General features: G+C 37.8%; 1 protein-coding gene and 1 long non-coding RNA gene across 8 annotated transcripts in view; one reads left to right on the top strand and one right to left on the bottom strand.

Annotated features, from left to right (window-relative positions):
* The first annotated feature begins 3,463 nt into the window (after window positions 1-3,463).
* The window catches only part of LOC111321995 (uncharacterized), a 34,101-nt gene continuing 14,486 nt past the window's right edge, over window positions 3,464-23,078 (top strand). For both annotated transcript variants that reach the window (XM_088736301.1, XM_088736300.1), the window contains exons 1-2: window positions 3,464-3,647; window positions 3,903-3,959. In XM_088736301.1, coding sequence (XP_088592427.1) covers window positions 3,581-3,647; window positions 3,903-3,959 — 124 coding nt within the window. In that variant the 5' untranslated portion in view covers window positions 3,464-3,580. The remainder of the gene's footprint in view (window positions 3,648-3,902; window positions 3,960-23,078) is intronic.
* On the bottom strand, window positions 7,941-23,072 carry LOC111322021 (uncharacterized). Of its 6 annotated transcripts, none has more exons than XR_015992571.1 (5): window positions 22,935-23,072; window positions 22,656-22,738; window positions 21,687-21,794; window positions 20,315-20,370; window positions 7,941-8,375 (listed from the first exon to the last, which is right to left on the bottom strand). It is a non-coding gene; the product is annotated as an uncharacterized LOC111322021 (long non-coding RNA). The 6 variants fall into 6 exon arrangements; XR_015992575.1 differs by having other exon boundaries at window positions 7,945-8,375; window positions 21,687-21,798; window positions 22,935-22,949; XR_015992572.1 differs by lacking the exon at window positions 7,941-8,375 and adding an exon at window positions 11,820-12,950.

The following is a 23,078-nucleotide window of genomic DNA, read 5'->3' as shown; positions in this document are numbered from 1 at the left end:
TTATCGATAAAATAAGATAACTGGCATAAAATGGTCCTGAAATGTTCATTTTCAAGATGAGGGTTAATGGCCAAACTTTGTTATGGAGGCCTCATTTTGACGACAAAGGTTGCATATGTAACCTGAAGATTTTAGGAACTAAAAAAAGCATCAGTATCATCTCCTATAGTGGCCTAATAGATTCAGTCATGATTTTGTTTACCTAACGAAGTGGAATTGAGTTCTGAAGTTTGTAGGTTGATAGTCTTTTCCAAGGCAAGTGATGTGAAATTAACTCTAAGGAAGCATTTCATATGAATATTTTTGGCATTTTGTGTACCAGTACACAAAGACAGAACTTGCCGAAATGTTCGGGAAATGATGAAATCTACACTAGAAGCCATTGGGAGCTTGATCTGGTTTAAATGCAAGACTAATTGTGGACAATACATACATGTAAAGTAACATAGTGCTGAGTGTAGGTTTCTATTACCCATTAGGGCACAAAATTCTATTTTCAGTTGGTTGAGAGCAAAATGTTTACTCTAATTATTGTATTTGGGTTTTGTGGTACTGTATTTTCAATAAAGAACACAGAAAAATTTAGTTGAGGTAGGTGGATATGGGGTTACAAATGGAAGCATCTAGGGAAAAAGGTGGGTGCATAACAAGATCAGAACACAAGCAATATTTTAATGAATCATATGTTAGGTAGTACTCTGAAGTAACATTACATTAAAACTGCTAATAATTTTTAACCCAATAAGATTCACAATTTGACCTATAGGTTTTATATAACAGAAAGTTCAGTAGAGATAAGTGTCACCATAATAGATTTCAGGAACAGTAATCAGACATAACTTATTTACACAACAGAGTTCAATGTACAGGCAAGTGCATGATGGTATCATATGATTTAAAGTACCAGAATCTTTCAAGTTTTCTTATTATTGATATCGTTATTTCATGCCAGTGGGTTTCCCAAATTCAAGCTATGTGGAGACATGAAATGAAAAGGTGAACTTGACATCATCATGTAACTGGTCAACTTGACATGCTATCAAAATTTGTCCTTTGCCTGAAATCTTACTCAGGAGTAAAATTTTGTTAGTTTCTATCAATATTATTATACCTACAAAATTCAAGCTTTTGTTTATTTTGGTCAGCTGCTATGTGTATATCAGTCAGCACAACCTACTTCGTGTAAATCTTTCTAGTGTGATCTATTGTGGCTGAGCCTACCCGTGGTTTACATTTGTACTTGAGTAATTACTTTTGCACTAGTGAAACATGAAAAAGACACCTAGCTGTTTTCAGCCAATCAAGAGTGTAATTTTTCATGTATATCAGTATTGTGATGATTAACCAAAACCAAACAAGTAACTGAAAAGGAGTTGTAGTCTACCAAATAAAGGCCTAATACACATGTATTGTCACCAAGTTCAAATATCAATGCTCATCTGAACCATAATGAAGAGAAGTTAGAAGACTACCAAGCTTACAGGAAGTCAAATGTTGAGGTCTTAATAATACTGGACATTACTTGGAAAATGATAATAATAGTCACATTTCAGTTGTAACATTAAACTACTGGGCTCCTATAAGCAATGGAATATAAGCATTGTAGAAAATCAGGAAAGAGTACCATATAACCCCATACATTAATTATGCATTCCACTTCTTTGTCTTTCACGACAAAACTTTAAAAACAAAGTCTACTAGTCTGAATGCATAATTAATGTATGGGGCTATAGGGTACTCTTGCCAATCATTTGTGAAAACCAAAAACATCACATCGTTCCACATTTTGTGTTATCCAAAAACTTGTTTCAATGCTGGCAAGTAAAATGCATTTAAATAGAATAAAGATATCTTTTTTTTTTACGAAATTGTCATCAAAGCCAATCCTTGACCTGTATTGTACGATCGAGATAATTATTTCCCATACTTACTTTTGTCGTTTTGAAATATGCCTCCGTAAATTCTCAACAGTGCAAGGAGAATGTAACTACAATGCAACTTATTTCACTTTATGGCGCTTCCAGGAGGCTTCAGACAGTTTCAAACACTTTTAGACTCTTTCAGAGACTCTGTGGTGTAACCCTCGCCGATAGATCAAACCGATAGTTGTTAGCTTGCGCGAGTGCAAATTATGACTCCTTTCAGTGTAGTACAACTCGTACCGAAGATTCAAGCTGTTAAATGTCGTCTTTTAAGAGCGTAAAAGTTCTTGCGCAAGCTGCAGTTATAAATTATACAAGCCGGATCTGGGTGCGTTGACTTGTATGGGGAGACTAACTCGTCAAACGATCACCTGAAAAACAACGATGGCTGGCTCAGACTATAATACGCCTCACGATACGAGACCACGTGACATGCGTTTGACTCTCGTGGACAAATAAATAAATTAATGAATCTGACATGGCTTTACAAAAGCGTGCGCTCTGATTGGCTCATACGCTCGATCCATTTGTCCATGGGTTGCACGCTGACGTCAATTTGTTTTGCTTTTTTTTCACGGCAACTTTTTCGTCGATGTTACCACTACACACAACATAATTCCTGTTTTTGTAGGTATTTTGCTCGTGAAATATGAACAAATTTTGTGATTTTTCCGGAGATAAGGAAGATAATTCTTGTGAGCTGCCAAATTTTGAGCTCAAGGTCTTTGTCGGGTCTCCAGCTTAGAGTTCGAGATTTGCGAACTTGAGCGAGCAGGAGCTTAATCAGCTGGTTGAACCATTAAATATTTATACACGAAACGAAAGATGTTTGAAAGTCTTATGTTATAAAAGAATTGGTTAGCGTGCAGCGTGCAGCGTGCAGCGTGCAGCGTGCAGCGTGCATCCATCGAGTTATGGATGCACTTGGGAGGTTTGCTCAGCACTCAAAGAAGCTAGAGTCGCACGAGGCTATCGCCTCGTGCGACTCTTACGCTTCTTTTGTGTCAAAAAAAGTAAAAAAAATCAAAGGGAAACGACCAAGCGCAACTTCTTGACCGGATATTAGGTCATGGCCAGGAAAAAAAAATTAATTTATTGACTGTTGACAGATTTTCAGATCTGATGTTTCGTACAAGGGTTTACAACAAAAGGATCCTTTGTGAGACTTTTGCACAAGCTCATTCTAGCTCATTCTCATAGCTCTCAACCAAATCTGGGGCTCGCAATTTAAGTCTGAACGTCTCGCGCTCCCACTCAAAACCCTTTGAAGTCGTTGTAAGTTGCGATCGCAAGTTACGCCATCGCGAGTTAGTAACTTGCGAAGAGGAAATCAGTGTGTCCCTTATGGGCCATCGTAGCAACGTGCTTTTTCACGACAAAATGACCACGCGTCTCACGTTTTTTGTCACACCGTCAAAACAACTGCCATGATGCTTTGCCAGAAAACATAAACAATGACGTAATTAAAGATTAGCCTATGCTCAAATCATGTGGTTGCATTTTTCGATGTTGTGTCAATTAAGCGCCACGCTCTTGTAATTGGCTCTTGGTTGTGTGGAGAAAGGTAGCTAAATTCTTGCTTAAGGAGCAACGCGCCCATAGACACCTAGCCTCTCGGACCGCTTTTGTCAGCTCGAATTCGAATCCACTGAGACAAAATGGGAACCCTTAAAACTCTGATTCTTCTTGTGCTGGTAACTGAGACTGTTCAAACAGCAGTCCCTGGTAAATGATGATATTATTGTAATCAGTGAGTCATAGCATTACTCAAAGTAAAGTCAAACATGATGGGACCACTGATACGATTTACAACTATTTTTGCATGAGATGAGACCATGCTTTCTAGATGCTTCCCTCTTCTGAAGATCCTGTTAGAAACAATGGACTGTGGTGGTTAAGAAGTAATTTTAAAATCCGCTTTGAAAGCTCCAACTGACGTATATGTCTTCCGGCTTATATTTCCCATTCTCCTTTGTATAGGGAAAAAGAAGGATTGCAGGTGTTACTCCTTACCCAACATTACTACGATTGGAATGGGTAAATATCTGTTAATGTAACCACCATACAGAATTAATGGACGTGTGTTTTATCTCTATGACGAATTTATCTCTGATTTATTTGGAGAAGGGTGAAGAATACCCCACCATAACGCCGATGACAATACTTGTTTAAAACAAGATGTCCTGAATTTAACACAAAATAACTCATATAATCAAGTATGAGGGCAGTTAACTTAATATTCTTTTACATTTACGATGGAGAATTACAGAATAGTATTTATTCTATTATTTTCGTCGAATTTTAAGTCCACTCAATATTCTTTTGCATTTACTACGGTGATTACAGAATAGTATATATTCTGTTCTTTTCATCGAGTTTTAAGTCCAGCAAATGCAAAGTGGTTACATAGGTTTGCTCGATTTTTGACACCTAAATACTTTCCATATGAAGTATAATGGTTTGTCTCATGTTCTTGAGGCAACGACCATATTTCATATAGAACGTGTTTTCACCATGAAACCGTTTTTACGATAATGTCCTCAATACTTTTCAAGATGCCTTGCATTCGACTTTCTACAAACACTAAGCAAAATGGCTGTAAGAATTCAAAATTCACACTTCCTTGCGTGTTCTTGGTAGAAGTTTAGGGAAAAAATGGGGAGCATCAGCAATCACAACCGCCAAGCAAAAACTTACGCTAAGGACGATACATTTACCTTTTTGCATGCAAGCGAGCAACATTTCAAACATAAATGAACTCTTGTTGAAAGTTACCTCGTTGAACAAGCCCCCATTTGTGGAAATAACATAAACAGAAGGACAAAGGAGCCAAAAAAATCAATAAAATGGATAGGAATGGACGTAAAAACCACTCCGAAAACAAAGAAACCCACGACTGAAGTGAGACTAGAGAAGAAGTCAGTGCCTTTGTGGTAAACACTAAGCCTGCAGTAGAACCACAATATGTACTTCTGTTCGCTTCTCTTTCTATATCTCTACCTATGCACGAGGTTGAATCTTGATTTTTCTAGCTCATTCAACTTGCCCGTGCAAGTTGATTATCATGTTCTAAGCATGTCTTCTAATGCTGCATGAAACGAAAACACTGCAAACAAAATGGCGCATTGCAACGACGCATCATGGTTCTTTAGACAAAAAACACTGGTGTCAGCTATCATGCGAAATCGGCGAATGAGATCTAGATGGGTTTACACAAGGAGTGATCTGTTTTATCGCGCTATTTTTCTTCTATTCCTTTCAATAAATAAGACTTTGCCAGAATTGGGAACACGAAAACTTGGGAATAATAGGCCTTGCGTACAATGGAGTCACCTTCAAGTAAATGTCAAGACACCCTTGCTCTATATCTCGTTACATCTAATTGCCACAAGCTTCTATTAACAGATTTTTGGAAAATATGATGAATGCAAGGCCACTTATTTCATTTTTGTGAAACACACCATTGTCTCTTGTATCATCCCTCGTTCTCAAAGACTGCAGACAGTCTGGACATTGATGGACCTTTATTCAATCTGTTATTTATCCGCGAATTTTATGTACTTCTAACTAGTTTAAGCTAAGTAACACTCTGATATGAAACTGCTACTGATCCTGGCCAAAACAAAACAGTTTCGATAAACCGATATTGGGATTTAACTTGTCGTTATTTACGAAGCTCTCATTTTTGGGGAAAGCATATATACAGAAAGACCAAGGAGTTAAAAACCAATGAAATGGATCTGAATCGCTATCAAAACCACGCTCTCTTTTGTGATTCCTTGTTCTCAAAGAATGCAGATAATGTGGACCTCGATGGCCTTTTATTGAGTCTGTAGTTTATCTGACAATTTCATGCACATATATGACTAGTTCAGGCTTTATAATTAGTTCAAGCTAAGTTACGTTCTAGTACTGAAATTTAACTGCTGGTGATGCTCACAACAACAACAGAACTATCATGCGAAATCGGCGGATGAGATGGATTTAAAAAAGAGTCGTCCTTTTAATCAACCTTTTTTCATTGTATTCCTTTCGATGAATCAACTAAACTTTGGCGTAATGTTAGGAACACAAAGATTTGGGAATCAACTGACCCAAGAAAAATTCAGGTATACAAAATCAAATGTCGATGACTTCTTGCTTTGCAGCTCGTTACATCCACCAGTTTTTCTTAAGAATTGTTTTTGTAACACAAACTAGAATAAAACTATAGAATGGGCTGCACTACCACTTATTTACATTCTAGTGAATCACACCATTGTCTCTTGTGTCATTTCTCGTTCTTAGGAACCGGTGGTCCTTCATTCAATCTGTTGTTGCTCTGAGATCTTTATGCACTTATAACTAGTTCAAGATGAAACACACACTTATACTGAAATTTAGATGTTGTATATCCTGACTACAATGAAACAGAACCGATGAAACGTCTATTTACCTTCTTCTGAATTACAGAGACCCCCTTTTCTCGGGAGAGAAAAAAAGTACGAAGAGGCAAAGGAACTCAAAATCATTCAATTGCTACGAATCGACTTAAAAATCACCCGTGAGACAAAGTAACGCATAAATGAAGCGAGATCGGATTAGAGGAAAAGACCGTACTTTTGCGGTGAAAGAGAAGCCTTTAGTATATCCAACAATGATATTTACTTCTCATGATAACTACTTTCTCTATCTCTTCTCACGTTGAAGGTTGAGATCTTGATCTTTTACTCGAGACTAATTTCTCAAGCAGCCATTTTATCAAACGTCAATAAAGCCTTGTTGAAAGCAAGCTCATTGAAGTAGTTTAGGAGCCATCGAATCGCACCACCGTCTCTTGGGTAATTCACTGTCCGAAAAGACTGCAGATATAATTGACCTCAATCTCTAGTTGCTCCGCGATCTCCATGCATTGACAACTAGATCAGTAAAGCTGAGTCGCGCACTAACACCGCATTTTAAGTGCTATTGGAGCACCGATTGAACCGATATCATGATTTACCTTCTTATAATTTACAAGAGCCCCCTTTCACGGGAAAAGACGTATATTCAGAAGGACTAAGAGCCTAAAAACTAACTAAATCTGTATGAATCGAATTAAAAGCCACACGGAAGAAAAAGAAACGCAAGACTGAAGGAAGGTCAGATTAGAGAACGAGTCTGTACTTTAGCGGTGAGCGCTAAGGTTGGAATAGATCGAATTATGATAATTACCTCTTCTCACGATAATTCCTTTATCTCTACCCATCCACAAGGTTGAGATCTTAATTTCTCTCGCAGAGACTAATGCAAACTTAGTCTTCCTGTAATAGACTATGCTTCAGAAACGGTGGTAAGTAACGGTGTTTCCCACCTTCTCAACTCGACAAAAAAAGATAAGAAAGAAACGTGTAACAGTCTCTTTTTAACTCGCATTACCTGGAAGTAAATATGTTATTTGGACCGAGAAAAAAAGTTGAACTTGCGTCAGGAATTTTTTCAGACAGCCGTGTGGAGATAATTCATTTTGTTCAGAATTATTTCATTTGCATAGTCGACATTCATGACTCACTGAGTTCATTAAGGAGCTGTACAAAGATGTGTACTAAAGTTAAGTATCTGAAATAATTTAAAACGTTTCGTTTTAGAGACGTCTTGTACTTCTGCATAGCACAGACACTAAAAACAGAGTGGCGTTTTGTTGGGTGTACGTTAATGTTCTAGAAATTCGTACCTGCTCTAAAATACCTCGCATTACAGCTATCGTGAACCAAGCCTGAACAAACATTTGAAAAAGGTCGAAACGCCTCGTTTTAAGCACGTCTTATAATGCTATTTGACACAGACATTGAAAACAAAATAACGCACTGTAACGATGCATAGTTTTGCATCAAAGTTCTTTAGCCATAACTCACTGATGTGAAGCATCGAAATCAGCAATGAAATTGGTTTAAACAAGGAGTTATATCTTTCATCAACCGAACATCCCTTTAATAAATCGACCAGACTGGTGTAATAAAAGGAAAACAAAACTTTCAGAATCAGCGGACTCGTGAATAATCCAAGTACATTCAAGCAAATGTAGAGAAATCTTTGTTTGCAGCTCCGGTTACAGCCAATTACCACGAGCTTTTATTAAGACTTATTTCAGAAGTTAAAAGATATCTTGTAATACAAACTAGAATAAAACTATAGAATACAGGGCCATCTATTTACATTTTTTTAAAAAACACTCTTGTGCCTCGTGTCATCCCTCGTTTTCAAAGATGGCCGTTCATTCAATCCGTAGTTCATCCGAGAAGTTCAAGCACTTATGTCTAGTTTGAGCTAAGTCACACTTTCATACTGATATTTAAATGCTACTGAAGTCACTTCAACAAGTGACTATTACTGATCTAAAACGTAAAGAAATCCTTGTTGAAAGCTAGCTCATTCACTCAAGCCATTCAAGAATTTCGGGAGCTAATTTTTACAACACTTCTCTTCTCTCTAATCCTGAAACAGATCAAGACAAAACACTTTGAGTAGTTACTAAACCTTATGTACCATGTGTTATGACGTGTGGTGCGCATAAATCTACATAAGTTTAACCTGGTTTTTACTTTTCTGAACGCTCGCAACAGCGGTCATATCAGCCAAGAAGTGTCATGAGAGAGACAGGCCAGAAAAAAGTCTGTAGCTAGTAGGTAAACACTTTGCCTCTGGTTTAACCAGGATATTTACTCAGTCTTTTCAAGCTACTTTCTTTGTCTCTATACATGCACGAAGTCTATTTCTTAATATTTTTCCTAAGATTATGTCTCACACAGGTTCCTCGTGCACGTTAAACCTCCGCAAGGAAAAAACAGACTCAAAAACTTATCATGGACTCGAAGGTGCACAGATGTATTCTTATGCAAACTTGCGCATCTCGGATTACGTTTTCTTTAGCCAAAATTAACATTGCAACATCGCCTGACCTGATTTTTGTTCAGACACTAAGGACGATAAATTTACCTTTTTTCAAGCGAACAACATTTCAAACATAAATGAACCCTCGTTGAAAGTAACCTCGTTGAACAAGCCCCCATTTGTGGAAATAACATAAACAGAAGGACAAAGGAGCCAAAAAAATCAATGAAATGGATGGGAATGGACGTAAGAACCACTCCGAAAACAAAGAAACCCACGACTGAAGTGAGACTAGAGAAGAAGTCAGTGCCTTTGTGGTAAACACTAAGCCTGCAATAGAACCACAATATGTACTTCTTTACGCTTCTCTTTCTATATCTCTACCTATGCACGAGGTTGAATCTTGATTTTTCTAGCTCGTTCAACTTGCTCGGGCACGTTGATTATCATGTTCTAAGCATGTCTTCTAATGCTGCATGAAACGAAAACACTGCAAACAAAATGGCGCATTGCAACGACGCATCATGGTTCTTTAGACAAAAAACACTGGTGTCAGCTATCATGCGAAATCGACAAATGAGGTCTAGATGGGTTTACACAAGGAGTGATCTGTTTTATCGCGCTCTTTTTCTTCTATTCCTTCCAATAAATTAACAAGACTTTGCCAGAATTGGGAACACGAAAACTTGGGAATAATAAGCCTGGTGTACAATGGAGCCACCTTCAAGTAAATGTCAAGACATCCTTGCTCTATATCTCGTTACATCTAATTGCCACAAGCTTTTCTTAAGAGTTTTTTGGGAAATATGATGAATGCAAGGCCACTTATTTCATTTTTGTGAAACACACTATTGTCTCTTGTATCATTCCTCGTTCTCAAAGACTGCAGACAGTGTGGACCTTGATGGACCTTTATTCAATCTGTTAATTATCCGCGAATTTTATGTACTTCTAACTAGTTTAAGCTAAGTAACACTCTGATATGAAACTGCTACTGATCCTGGCCAAAAAAAAACAGTTTCGATAAACCGATATTGGGATTTAACTTGTCGTTATTTACGAAGCTCTCATTTTTGGGGAAAGCACATATACAGAAAGACCAAGGAGTTAAAAACCAATAAAATGGATCTGAATCGCTTTCAAAAGCACGGTCTCTTTTGTGATTCCTTGTTCTCAAAGATTGCAGATAATGTGGACCTCGATGGCCTTTTATTGAGTCTGTAGTTTATCTGAGAATTTCATACACATATGAATAGTTCAGGCTTTATAACTAGTTCAAGCTAAGTTACGCTCTAGTACTGAAATTTAACTGCTGCTGATCCTCACAACAACAAAAGAACTATCATGCGAAATCGGCGGATGAGATGGATTTAAAAAAGAATCATCCTTTTAATCAACCTTTTTTTCATTCTATTCCTTTCGATGAATCAACTAAACTTTGGCGTAACGTTAGGAACACAGAGATTTGGGAATCAATTGACCCAAGAAAAATTCAGGTATACAAAATCAAATGTCGATGACTTCTTGTTTTGCAGCTCGTTACATCCACCAGTTTTTCTTAAGAATTGTTTTTGTAACACAAACTAGAATAAAACTATAAAATGCGCTGCACTGCCACCTATTTACATTCTAGTGAATCACACCACTGTCTCTTGTATCATTTCTCGTTCTTAGGAACCGGTGGTCCTTCATTCAATCTGTTGTTGCTCTGAGATCTTTATGCACTTATAACTAGTTCAAGATGAAACACACACTTATACTGAAATTTAGATGCTGTATATCCTGACTACAATGAAACAGAACCGATGAAACGTCGCCGTTATTTACCTTCTTCTGAATTCCAGAGCCCGCCTTTTCTCGGGAGAAGAAATATGTACGAAGAGGCAAAGGAACTCAAAATCATTCAATTGCTACGAATCGACTTAAAAATCACCCGTGAGACAAAGAAACGCATAAATGAAGCGAGATCAGATTAGAGGAAAAGACCGTACTTCTGCGGTGAAAGAGAAGCCTTTAGTATATCGAACAATGATTTTTACTTCTCATGATAACTACTTTCTCTATCTCTTCTCACGTTGAAGGTTGAGATCTTGATCTTTTACTCGAGACTAATTTCTCAAGCAGCCATTTTATCAAACGTCAATAAAGCCTTGTTGAAAGCAAGCTCATTGAAGTAGTTTAGGAGCCATCGAATCGCACCACCGTCTCTTGGGTAATTCACTGTCCGAAAAGACTGGAAATATAATTGATCTCAATCTCTACTTGCTCCGCGATCTCCATGCATTGACAACTAGATCAGTAAAGCTGAGTCACGCACTAACACCGCATTTTAAGTGCTGTTGCAGCACCGATTGAACCGATATCATGATTTACCTTCTTATAATTTCCAAGAGCTCCCTTTCGCGGGAAAAGACGTATATTCAGAAGGACTAAGAGCCTAAAAACTAACTAAATCTGTATGAATCGAATTAAAAGCCACACGGAAGAAAAAGAAACGCAAGACTGAAGGAAGGTCAGATTAGAGAACGAGTCTGTACTTTAGCGGTGAACGCTAAGCTTGGAATAGATCGAATTATGATATTTACCTCTTCTCACGATAATTCCTCTATCTCTACCCGTGCACAAGGTTGAAATCTTAATTTCTAACTCAGAGACTAATACAAACTTAGTCTTCCTGTAATAGACTACGCTTGAGCAACGGTGGTAAGTAACGGTGTTTCCCACCTTTTCAACTCGACAAAATTGATAAAAAAGAAATGCGTAACAGTCTCTTTTTAACTCGCATTACCTGGAAGTAAATATGTTATTTGGACCGAGAAAAAAAGTTGAACTTGCGTCAGGAATTTTCTCAGACAGCCGCGTGGAGATAATTCATTTTGTTCAGGATTACTTGATTTGCGTAGTCGACATTCATGACTCACTGAGTTCATTATGGAGCTGTACAAAGATGTGTACTAAAGTCAAGTATCTGAAATAATTAAAAAAGTTTCGATTTAGAGACGTCTTGTACTTCTGGACAGTACAGACACTGAAAACAGAAGGTCTCGTAATGTTGCCTAGCACAGACATTGAAAACAGAGTGGCGTTTTGTTGGCTGTACTTTAATGTTCTAGAGTTTCGTACTTGCTCTAAAATACCTCGCCTTACAGCTATCGTGAACCAAGCCTGAACAAACATTTGAAAAAGGTCGAAACGCCTCGTTTTAAGCGCGTCTTATAAGGTTATTTGACACAGACATTGAAAAGAAGTTCTTTAGCCATAACTCACTGATGTGAAGTATCGAAATCAGCGATGAAATGGGTTTAAACAAGGAGTCGTATCTTTCATTAACCGAACATCCCTTTAATAAATCGACTAGACTGGTGTAATAAAAGGAAAACAAAACTTTGGGAATCAGCGGACTCGTGAATAATCCAGGTACATTCAAGCAAATGTCGAGAAATCCTTCTTTGCAGCTCCGGTTACAACCAATTACCACGAGCTTTTAGTAAGACTTTTTTGAGAAGGTAAAAGATATCTTGTAATAGAAACTGAATAAAACTACAGAATGCAGGGCCATCTATTTACATTTTTTTAAAAAACACTCTTGTGCCTCGTGTCATCCCTCGTTTTCAAAGATGGCCGTTCATTCAATCCGTAGTTCATCCGATAATTTGAAGCACTTATGTCTAGTTTAAGCTAAGTCACACTTTCATTCTGATATTTAAATACTACTGAAGTCACTTCAACAAGTGACCATTACTGGTCTAAAACGTAAATAAATCCTTGTTGAAAGCAAGCTCATTCAAGAATCTTGGCAACCAATGATTCACAACCTTTCTTTTCTCTCTAATCGTGAAACACTGATCAAGACAAAACCCTTTGAGTAGTTAGTAAACCAAATGTACCATGTGTTGTAACGTGTGGTGCGCATAATCAGTCTACATAAGTTTAACATGGTTTTAATTTTACTGATCGCTCTTGGAACATCGGTCATTTCAGCCACTGAAGTGTCACGAGACTGAGACAGGCCATAAAAAGGTCTTCAGCTAGTAGGTAAACGCTTTGCCTTTGGTTTAACCAGGATATTTACTCAGTCTGCTCAAGTTACTTTCTTTGTCTCTATACATGCACGAGGTCTATTTCTTAATATTTTCCTGAGACTATTTCTCACTCAGGTTCCTCGTAAACGTTGAGCCTCTGCAAGAGAAAACAGATTTGAAAACTTATCATCAACTCGAAGGTGCACAGATGCATTCTTATGTAAGCTTACGCATCTTGGATTACGTTTTCTTTAGCCAAAATTAACATTGCAGCATCACCTAAACTGATATTTATTCAGACAGTAAAGACCGCGATACATTTACCTTTTTTCAAGCGAGCAATATTTCAAACATAAATAAACCTTTGTTGAAAGTAACCTCGTCGATCAAGCCCCCATTTGAGGAAATAACATAAACAGAAGGACAAAGGAGCCAAAAATTAATAGAATGGATAGGGATGGACGTAAAAAGCACTCCGAAAACAAAGAAACCCACGACTGAAGCAATACTAGAGAAGAACTCTGTACCTTTGTTGTGAACACTAAGCCTGCGGTAGAGCCACAATATTTACTTCTTTTCGCTTATCTTTCTATATCTCTACGTATGCATTGGGTTGAATATTAATTTTCTAACTCATTCAGCTTGGTCGTGCACGTTAAAATATCTTGTTCTAAGCATGTCTTATAATGCTGAATGAAACGAACACACCGCAAACAAAATGGCGCATTGCAACGCTGTATCATGGTTTTTTAGACAATAGGCACTGGTGTCAGCTATTATGCGAAATCGGCAAATAAGATCTAGATAGGCTTAAAAAAGGAGTCATCTCTTTTATCGAGCTCCTTTTCTTCAATTCCTTTCAATAAATCAACAAGACTTTGGCAGAATAGGGAACACGAAAACTTGGGAATATTAAGCCTCGTGTACAATGGAGCCACCTTCAAGTAAATGTCAACACATCCTTGCTCTATATATCGTTACATCCAATTGCCACGAGCTTTTATGAAGAGTTTTTCGGGAATGATGATGAATGCAAGGCTACTTATTTCATTTTTATGAAACACTCTACTGTCTCTTGTGTCTTCACTCGTTCTCAACTGAAGACTGCAGACAGTGTGGACGTTGATGGCCCTTTATTCAATCTGCTATTTGTCCGCGAATTTTATGTACTTTTAACTCGTTTTAAGCTAGGTAACACTCTAATATGAAACTTTAGTTGCTCTGCGATCTCCATGCATTGACAAAGAAATAAAGCTGAGTCACGCACTAATACCGCATTTCAAGTGCTGTTGCAGCACCGAGTGAACCGATATCATGACTTACCTTCTTGTAATTTACGAGAGCCCCCTTTCACGGGAAAAGACGTATATTCAGAAGGACAAAGCCCCTAAAAATTAACTAAATCTGTTTTAATCGACTTAAAAACCACACGCGAGACAAAGAAACGCAAGACTGAAGGAAGGTCAGATTAGAGAATGAGTCTGTACTTTAGCGGTGAATGCCAAGCCTGGAATAGATCGAATCATGATATTTACCTCTTCTATCTGTACCCAAGCACAAGGTTGAAATCTTAATTTCTCTCGCAGAGACTAATGCAAACTTAGGCTTCCTATAATACCCTATGCTTGAGCAACGGTGGTAAGTAACGGTGTTTCCCACCTTCTCAACTCGACAAAATTGATAAAAAAGAAACGTGGAACAGGCTCTTTTTACCTCAGATTTTTTGGGATAGTCGTGTTTGTGGAATTAAATATGTTATTTGGACCGAGATAAAATGTTGAACTTGTGTCAGGAATTTTTTCCTCTTTGCTAGAACCGAACGGCAAGGAATACCAATGTTAAGCGGGAAAGTTTTTATTGCACGCAAGATGATTCACTTCGGGTACATACCAAACGCTCAATATTCCCAATCGACTTGAAACTTGAAAACTACCATCTCTTCCCTTTCGACGGATTTGCACAACACTTTAGCTCAATATCAGACAGCTGTGTTGAGATCATTCATTTTGTTCAGAATTATTTCATTTGCATAGTCGACATTCATGACTCACTGAGTTCATTAAGGAGCTGTACAAAGATGTGTACTAAAGTTAAGTATGAAATAATTAAAAACGTTTCGTTTTAGAGACGTCTTGTACTTCTGCACAGTACAGACACTGAAAACAGAAGGTCTCGTAATGCTGCCTAGCAGAGACATTGAAAACAGAGTGGCGTTTTGTTGGCTGTACTTTAATGTTCTAGTGTTTCGTACCTGCTCTAAAGTACCTCGCCTTACAGCTATCGTGAACCAAGCCTGAACAAACATTTGAAAAAGGTCGAAACGCCTCGTTTTAAGCACGTCTTATAATGCTATTTGACACAGACATTGAAAACAAAATAGCGCACTGCAACGATGCATAGTTATGTATCAAAGTTGTTTAGCCATAACTCACTGATGTGAAGCATCGAAATCAGCGATGAAATGGGTTTAAACAAGCAGTCATATCTTTCATCAACCGAACATCCCTTTAATAAATCGACCAGACTGGTGTAATAAAAGGAAAACAAAACTTTGGGAATCAGCGGAGTCAATAATCCAGGTATATACATTCAAGCAAATGTCGAGAAATCCTTCTTTGCAGCTCCGGTTACAACCAATTACCACGAGCTTTTATTAAGACCTATTTGAGAAGGTAAAAGATATCTTGTAATAGAAACTAGAATAAAACTATAGAATGCAGGGCCATCTATTTACATTTTTTTAAAAAACACTCTTGTGCCTCGTGTCATCCCTCGTTTTCAAAGATGGCCGTTCATTCAATCCGTAGTTCATCCGATAATTTGAAGCACTTATGTCTAGTTTAAGCTAAGTCACACTTTCATACTGATATTTAAATACTACTGAAGTCACTTCAACAAGTGACCATTACTGGTCTAAAACGTAAATAAATCCTTGTTGAAAGCAAGCTCATTCAAGAATCTTGGCAACCAATGATTCACAACCTTTCTTTTCTCTCTAATCATGAAACACTGATCAAGACAAAACACTTTGAGTAGTTAGTAAACCAAATGTACCATGTGTTGTAACGTGTGGTGCGCATAATTCTACATAAGTTTAACATGGTTTTAATTTTACTGATCGCTCTTGGAACATCGGTCATTTCAGCCACTGAAGTGTCACGAGACTGAGACAGGCCATAAAAAGGTCTTCAGCTAGTAGGTAAACGCTTTGCCTTTGGTTTAGTCAGGATATTTACTCAGTCTGCTTAAGTTACTTTCTTTGTTTCTATACATGCACGAGGTGTATTTCTTAATATTTTTCCTGAGACTATTTCTCACTCAGGTTCCTCGTGCACGTTGATTCTCTGCAAGAAAATACAGATTTGAAAACTTATCATCAACTCGAAGGTGCACAGATGCATTCTTATGTAAGCTTACGCATCTTGGATTGCGTTTTCTTTAGCCAAAATTAACATTGCATTAACTGTATGATATATGCTGATGATTCCCAACTTTACATAAAGATAAACTCCTCTGACAGAATATTGCAGTGCAACTCTTCAAAAACAGTAATCATTCATTTCCTCTCACGCTTCTCAAAAAATCCTCCTTTCTGTAATATCAATATTGGAGATGATATCATTAATTTATCTAATACTGTCCGAGACCTAGGCGTCATGCTTGATTCTGTGATGAACTTACACTCGCATATAAATTCCATCTGTAAATCGTCGTCTCTAGCAATCAGAAATATTGGTCGCGTTCGTAAATACCTCTCGACGCAGCAAAATGAAAGACTGATAAACGCCTTCATCTCATCGAGACTTGATTACTGTAATAGCCTATTGTACGGTCTACCGATTTGTGACATCGAAAAATTCCAACGGATCCAAAACACAGCTGCCCGCTTGTTAATCGGTGCTAAATCAAGAGACAGTATAACACCTATACTTATGAAACTTCATTGGCTCCCGGTCACAAAGCGAATTCAATTCAAGAAACTGTTGATAACATACAAAGCACTAAATGACATGGCTCCAACCTATCTTGTTGAACTTCTTAGTCGATATATTCCAGCACGAAACCTCCGTTCATCAAACATGAATATACTTGAGGTCCCAACAATTCGAACTAAAAGGCATGGGCAAAGAGCATTCTCCTACACTGCACCGTATTTGTGGAATCAACTACCTGAATGCATAAAAAACGCCGATTCTGTTGACTCCTTTAAACGCTTATTGAAAACTTATCTTTTCAAAAATTAAGCCACCAGATTTTTCGATATCGTACGTTGTCAAATATATGTATAACACGTAATAATTCATTAGTTTAGATAGAGTAGCGAAAATTGCATGTATAGGATTTTTATTGAAGTTTTGTTAATTGTAATTGTAAAGCGCATACAGTTCAATTTTAATGCGCTATATAAGAACTTATTATTAAATTAAATTAAATTGCAGCATCACCTAAACTGATTTTTATTCAGACAGTAAGGACGACACATTTTCCTTTTTCACGCGAGTAATATTTCAAACATAAATAAACCATTATTTAAAGGAACCTCGTTAAACAAGCCCCCATTTGAGAAAATAACACAAACAGAAGGACAAAGGAGCCAAAAATTAATGAAATGGATAGGAATGGACGTAAAAACCACTCCGAAAACAAAGAAACCCACGACTGAAGCAATAGTAGAGAAGAAGTCTGTACCAGTATTTCTTTTAATAAATCGACAAGACTTTGGCAGAATAGGGAACCCGAAAACTTGGGAATAATAAGCCTTGTGTACAATGGAGCCACCTTCAAGTAAATGTCAACACATCCTTGCTCTATATATTGTTACATCCACTGATTGCCACGACCTTTTATTAAGAGTTTTTTGGGAAAGGTGAGGAATGCAAGGCCACTTATTTTATTTTTATGAAACACTCTACTGTCTCTTGTGTCATTCCTCGTTCTCAAAGACTGCAGACAGTGTGGACCTTCATGGCCCTTTATTCAATGTGTTATTTATCCGTGAATTTTATGTACTTCTAACTAGTTTAAGTTAAGTAACACTCTAATATGAAAGTTTAACTGCTACTGATCCTGGCCAGAACGAAACAGTTTCGATAAACCGATATTGGGATTTAACTTGTCGTTATCTGCGAACTCTCATTTTTGGGAAAGCATATATAGAGAAAGACCAACGAGTTAAAAACCAATGAAATGGATCTGAATCGGTTTCAAAACCACGGGCCCTTTTGTGATTCCTTGTTCTCAAAGATTACAGATAATGTGGACCTCGATGGCCTTTTATTGAGTCTGTAGTTTATCTGAGAATTCCATGCACATATGACTAGTTCAGGCTTTATAACTAGTTTGAGCTAAGTTACGCTCTAATACTGAAATTAAACTGCTGCTGATCCTCACAACAACAAAAGAACTATCATGCGAAATCGGCGAATGAGATGGGTTTAAAAAAAGAGTCATCCTTTTAATCAACCTTTTTTCATTGTATTCCTTTCGATGAATCAACTAAACTTTGGCGTAATGTTAGGAACACAGAGATTTGGGAATCAACTGTCCCAAGAAAAATTCAGGTATACACAATCAAATGTCAATGACTTCTTGTTTTGCTGCTCGTTACATCCAATTAACCCGAGCTTTTCTTAATTAAGAATTGTTTTTGTAACACAAACTATAATAAAACTATAGAATGCGCTGCTCTGCCACTTATTTACATTCTAGTGACTCACACCACTGTCTCTTGTGTCATTTCTCGATCTTAAGAACCGGTCAGTGGTCCTTCATTCAATCTGTTGTTGCTCTGAGATCTTTATGCACTTATAACTAGTTCAAGATGAAACACACACTTATGCTGAAATTTAGATGCTGTATATCCTGACTACAATGAAACAGAACCGATGAAACGCCGCCAATATTTACCTTCTTTTGAATTCCAGAGCCCGCCTTTTCTCGGGAGAAGAAATATGTACGAAGAGGCAAAGGAACTCAAAATCATTCAATTGCTACGAATCGACTTAAAAATCACGCGTGAGACAAAGAAACGCATAAATGAAGCGAGATCAGATTAGAGGAAAAGACCGTACTTCTGCGGTGAAAGAGAAGCCTTTAGTATATCGAACAATGATATTTACTTCTCATGATAACTACTTTCTCTATCTCTTCTCACGTTGAAGGTTGAGATCTTGATCTTTTACTAGAGACTAATTTCTCAAGCAGCCATTTTATCAAACGTAAACAAAGCCTTGTTGAAAGCAAGCTCATTGAAGTAGTTTAGGAGCCATCGAATCGCACCACCGTCTCTTGGGTAAATATCACCGTCCGAAAAGACTGCAGATATAATTGACCTCAATCTCTAGTTGCTCCGCGATCTCCATGCATTGACAACTAGATCAGTAAAGCTGAGTCACGCACTAACACCGCATTTCAAGTGCTGTTGCAGCACCGAGTGAACCGATATCACGATTTACCCTCTTGTAATTTGCGAGAGCCCCCTTTCACGGGAAAAGACGTATATTCAGAAGGACTAAGAGCCTAAAAATTAACTGAATCTGTATGAATCGACTTTAAAACCAAGCGGGAGACAAAGAAACGCAAGACTGAAGCAAGGTCAGATTAGAGAACGACTCTGTACTTTAGCGGTGAACGCTAAGCCTGGAATAGATCGAATTATGATATTTACCTCTTCTCACGACAATTCCTCTATCTCTATCCGTGCACAAGGTTGAAATCTTAATTTCTCTCGCAGAGACTAATTCTCACTCAGTTTGGTCTTTCACGTTGAAAATGTGCAAGGAAAAAAAAAACAGACTAGAAAACAAACCATCACCTTAAACGCATAGAGATGCATTCTGATGCTAACTTAGGTTACCTTTCTATAATACGCTAGGCTTGGCCAAAAACCATTTCAACGTTACCCAAACAGATTTGCATTCAGACACCAAGGAATGTACCTTAACTATCTCAAGCGAGCAATATCTCAAATGTAAATAAACCCTTGTTGAAACCAAGCTCATTGAAGAAAGAGTCATCGAATCACAGAGGTGCATTGTTTGTATTTTTCTCTTTCTCGTACACTGCTGTTAATGTGGACCTCGGAGACCCAGTATTCAATCTGTAATTGCTCCGAGATTTTCATGCTCCTGTAACTATTTCAAGCTGAGTCACGCTCTGATACTACAATTTAAGTGCTATGGATCCTAAAGAAACGAAACGGGGATCAGTGTTTTGAATTTGGATCTCGGATATTCTCTGGTTTGTAAATGCAACCCATATCCTTATCCCACCCTTGATGTCTACTGTTTGGTAACCATGGTCAAAAACGTTCAAATGGAATTGCGCTACAATTATACGGGTCAAGTCAACCGGAACAGGCTCAAACTGGGTTTTATCATTTTAACGCCATGAATCTGTGCTCTTTGTGTGCTGCATGTACTGCGTGTATACACAGCTGATTAAAAGCAGAATTAAAATAATAAAATCTCCATACTTTGGAGATAAATTCTAAGCAACTAGTAAATACACAAAAGGAAATACCTGTCATGATCGTTTATCCTCTGCCAGTGCATGAGGCTGAGTTGTTAGTTTTATGCCTTAAAAAAGACAAGAAAACAAAAAAACATATCATTAACTTAGCATCTGATGAAAGCTTACGTATCTCCCAAGCTGATTTTCCCTTCAGATACCGGTGCGTTAACTTTCATTTGTCCGGAGTTTGACTTTGCTGAAATGTCATTTAACTTCTTGTATAAAGGTCAAGCTGTATACGAGTTATTAAAAGTACATTTCCACTGACAAGTGAATATCTACCGAATCAAGTAGATCCACAGCAGTCTGCATAATAACTGATAATAATTTGAATATATCAACAAAGTTGAAATGGTAAATTGGCCACCGTTACGGTTATAAAAGCTGACGTTTCGAGCGTTAGCCCTTCGTCGGAGCGAATGACCACGGTTACGGAGCGAATGGCCACCGTTACGGTTATAAAAGCTGACGTTTCGAGCGTTAGCCCTTCGTCGGAGCGAATGACGAAAGGCTAACGCTCGAAACGTCAGCTTTTATAACCGTAACGGTGGCCAATTTACCATTTCAACTTTGTTGATATATTCAAATTATTTCGTTACCCCCACCGACGCAGCCCCAAACAGTTTCTTTAGAAACTATCAGCCTTTATTCATTAATAACTGATAAACCTGTCGTGATTTCCGTCAAGATAATGTGTGAGTGTTCCGAGCGAAAGTGTTGTCCTTTTCACTCCTGAGATCTCGTCGATAATTCTCCCTAGTCTGTAGTTTGGTGCGTTGGAGAATTTGGTTTCTGATCAACTAATGATCCCCTAGTTGATATTTAACAACTATTCACCAAAGTGGAGGTGGTTAGTGGTGGATATTTACCGAGCCGCGAAGCGGCGAGGTAAATATCCACCGCTAACCATCGACACTGAGGTGAATAGTTGTTTTAGTATATACTAAAACAGTGAGATAATATACACCACCGTCGTTAATTTGAGTGATTTCTTCGCTTGTCACGGATGCAAACCGGGACGCCATTTTTTCCCGAGTTGCTCGAAGGTAAATAGCAAAGGATATTCGGAGTTTGACTAGGCAATCAGAGCGCGCCTTCAACGCTATCCACTGTTTTAGTATGTACTGATTTTCTTTATTGTCATTACTAGTCCCCTTGATATTTGATTGGCATTGTATGGAGAAATTCTGTCTTGGTCACTCATGGGATTGAAATAGTTAAGCAGTCCCTGAACAGATTGCCCGTGCAACAATTAATTAATTAATATAGATTTCATATACATTCGCCTCGAAGTTTTTCACCCAAGCTTTAGCATTACAACTACATTACGATTAATCAAGATAGAGTCTAAAACAGAAGCGAAAAACACTGCTTCACATACCATAGATTGAAGATGTGTCAACGGATCGAGGCCTGTCCCATTGTGCTCAGCAACTTTCGGCGTTTGGAGCAACTTTCTACAGTTCTATCAACCTCGAGCAATTTCTGCCTTTCTGAGCGAAAAAGCAAAATATAGGTTAAGAGCATTTATCAAGCCCTTTAAGAAAGTCATCGAAGGTCGTAGAAAATGTATCAATTTTTTAAGAAGTTTTGAAACACTTGACCCAGAACATTCTGGTGGAGATATTTTTGTCACCCATCAAAAGGATGAAAATATCACTTTTGCAAAAAAAATAGATCAAGCAGGTAGATGTAAGAAATCTCTTTACTGACATTACCTAGTTCCTGTACATTGATCGTCAGCCTTGCCGGTGAACTGAGGTCTTTCAAATCCAACATTAACTTCAAAATTATTGACAAAAGACATTTCTAGTAATTTGGTTACGGGATTATCAAATACACTGCCTAAATTGGCCGCAAGCAAAAACACGAGAAAAGGCAATCACGAAAAGTATCTAACACAGATTGTTGGTTGGAAACGTGATCCAACCTATTTAAGACCTTTAACACTGACCATGCCGGCAGACACTCCGTTCAAACCATCAATGCACAATTATTTCGCTCTGGCAAAGGGCTAACGCTCGAAACGTCAACTTTCAAATTCTTCCGATGACCAATTTTGATTCATTTATCAACTCAGTTGATAACAGTAAAATTACAGTTATAAATATGCTTGCCAAATTCAGAGCTAAGCCTCTTCAGGAAGAGCTAAGATCTTCAGGAAGACAACAAGGTTTACATTCTCATACATTGTGGATAGGATTTGCACGTAGAAAAACTTATAATTTTTAGACTCAGCATATGGAAATCCTTAGGAGCTGCTAGGATTCTTACGATTACCCTAATGTCATCATCGAGGCTATGTACAGGAGTGCGTTAGTGTTTGTAAGATTCAAGACATCATCGATACCTGAAGGAAGAATATTTGAAGACATAAACAGCAGAGAGGAACTGCTTTCCGTCTTTTTTCCCATGGACTGAAAACTCAGCGATCTAGTTCGTACAGAATGAAAACTGGTCTCAACTAATTTTACATACTTTTTGCTTACATGTATTAAATATCAGTGTAGCTGGCTCTCTCAAATTCACGTTGTGACCTGTGCTCACCACACGTGGCTTAAGCGTGTGACTTGTGTCGATATTCTCAGTCGAATTTGGTGATTGCAAACAAAGAAACCATTAAACTTACCGGCATTGTTTTTCTCTCAAAAAACGGTATCCAGAAGCTGTGCAGATAAACAGCTCAACGATGTGTGATGCAAACTGGACGTAAAATTTCAACGTGAGTTTTACTCCAAACTGGATGTAAACCTTCCACCGAGAAAACTTTCCA

Source organism: Stylophora pistillata, chromosome 1 (assembly GCF_964205215.1).
Source record: "Stylophora pistillata chromosome 1, jaStyPist1.2, whole genome shotgun sequence".
NCBI classification, from domain to species: Eukaryota; Metazoa; Cnidaria; class Anthozoa; order Scleractinia; family Pocilloporidae; genus Stylophora; species Stylophora pistillata.
The sequence above is the reverse complement of the archived record's forward strand: the minus strand, read 5'-3'. Positions and strand labels throughout refer to the sequence as shown.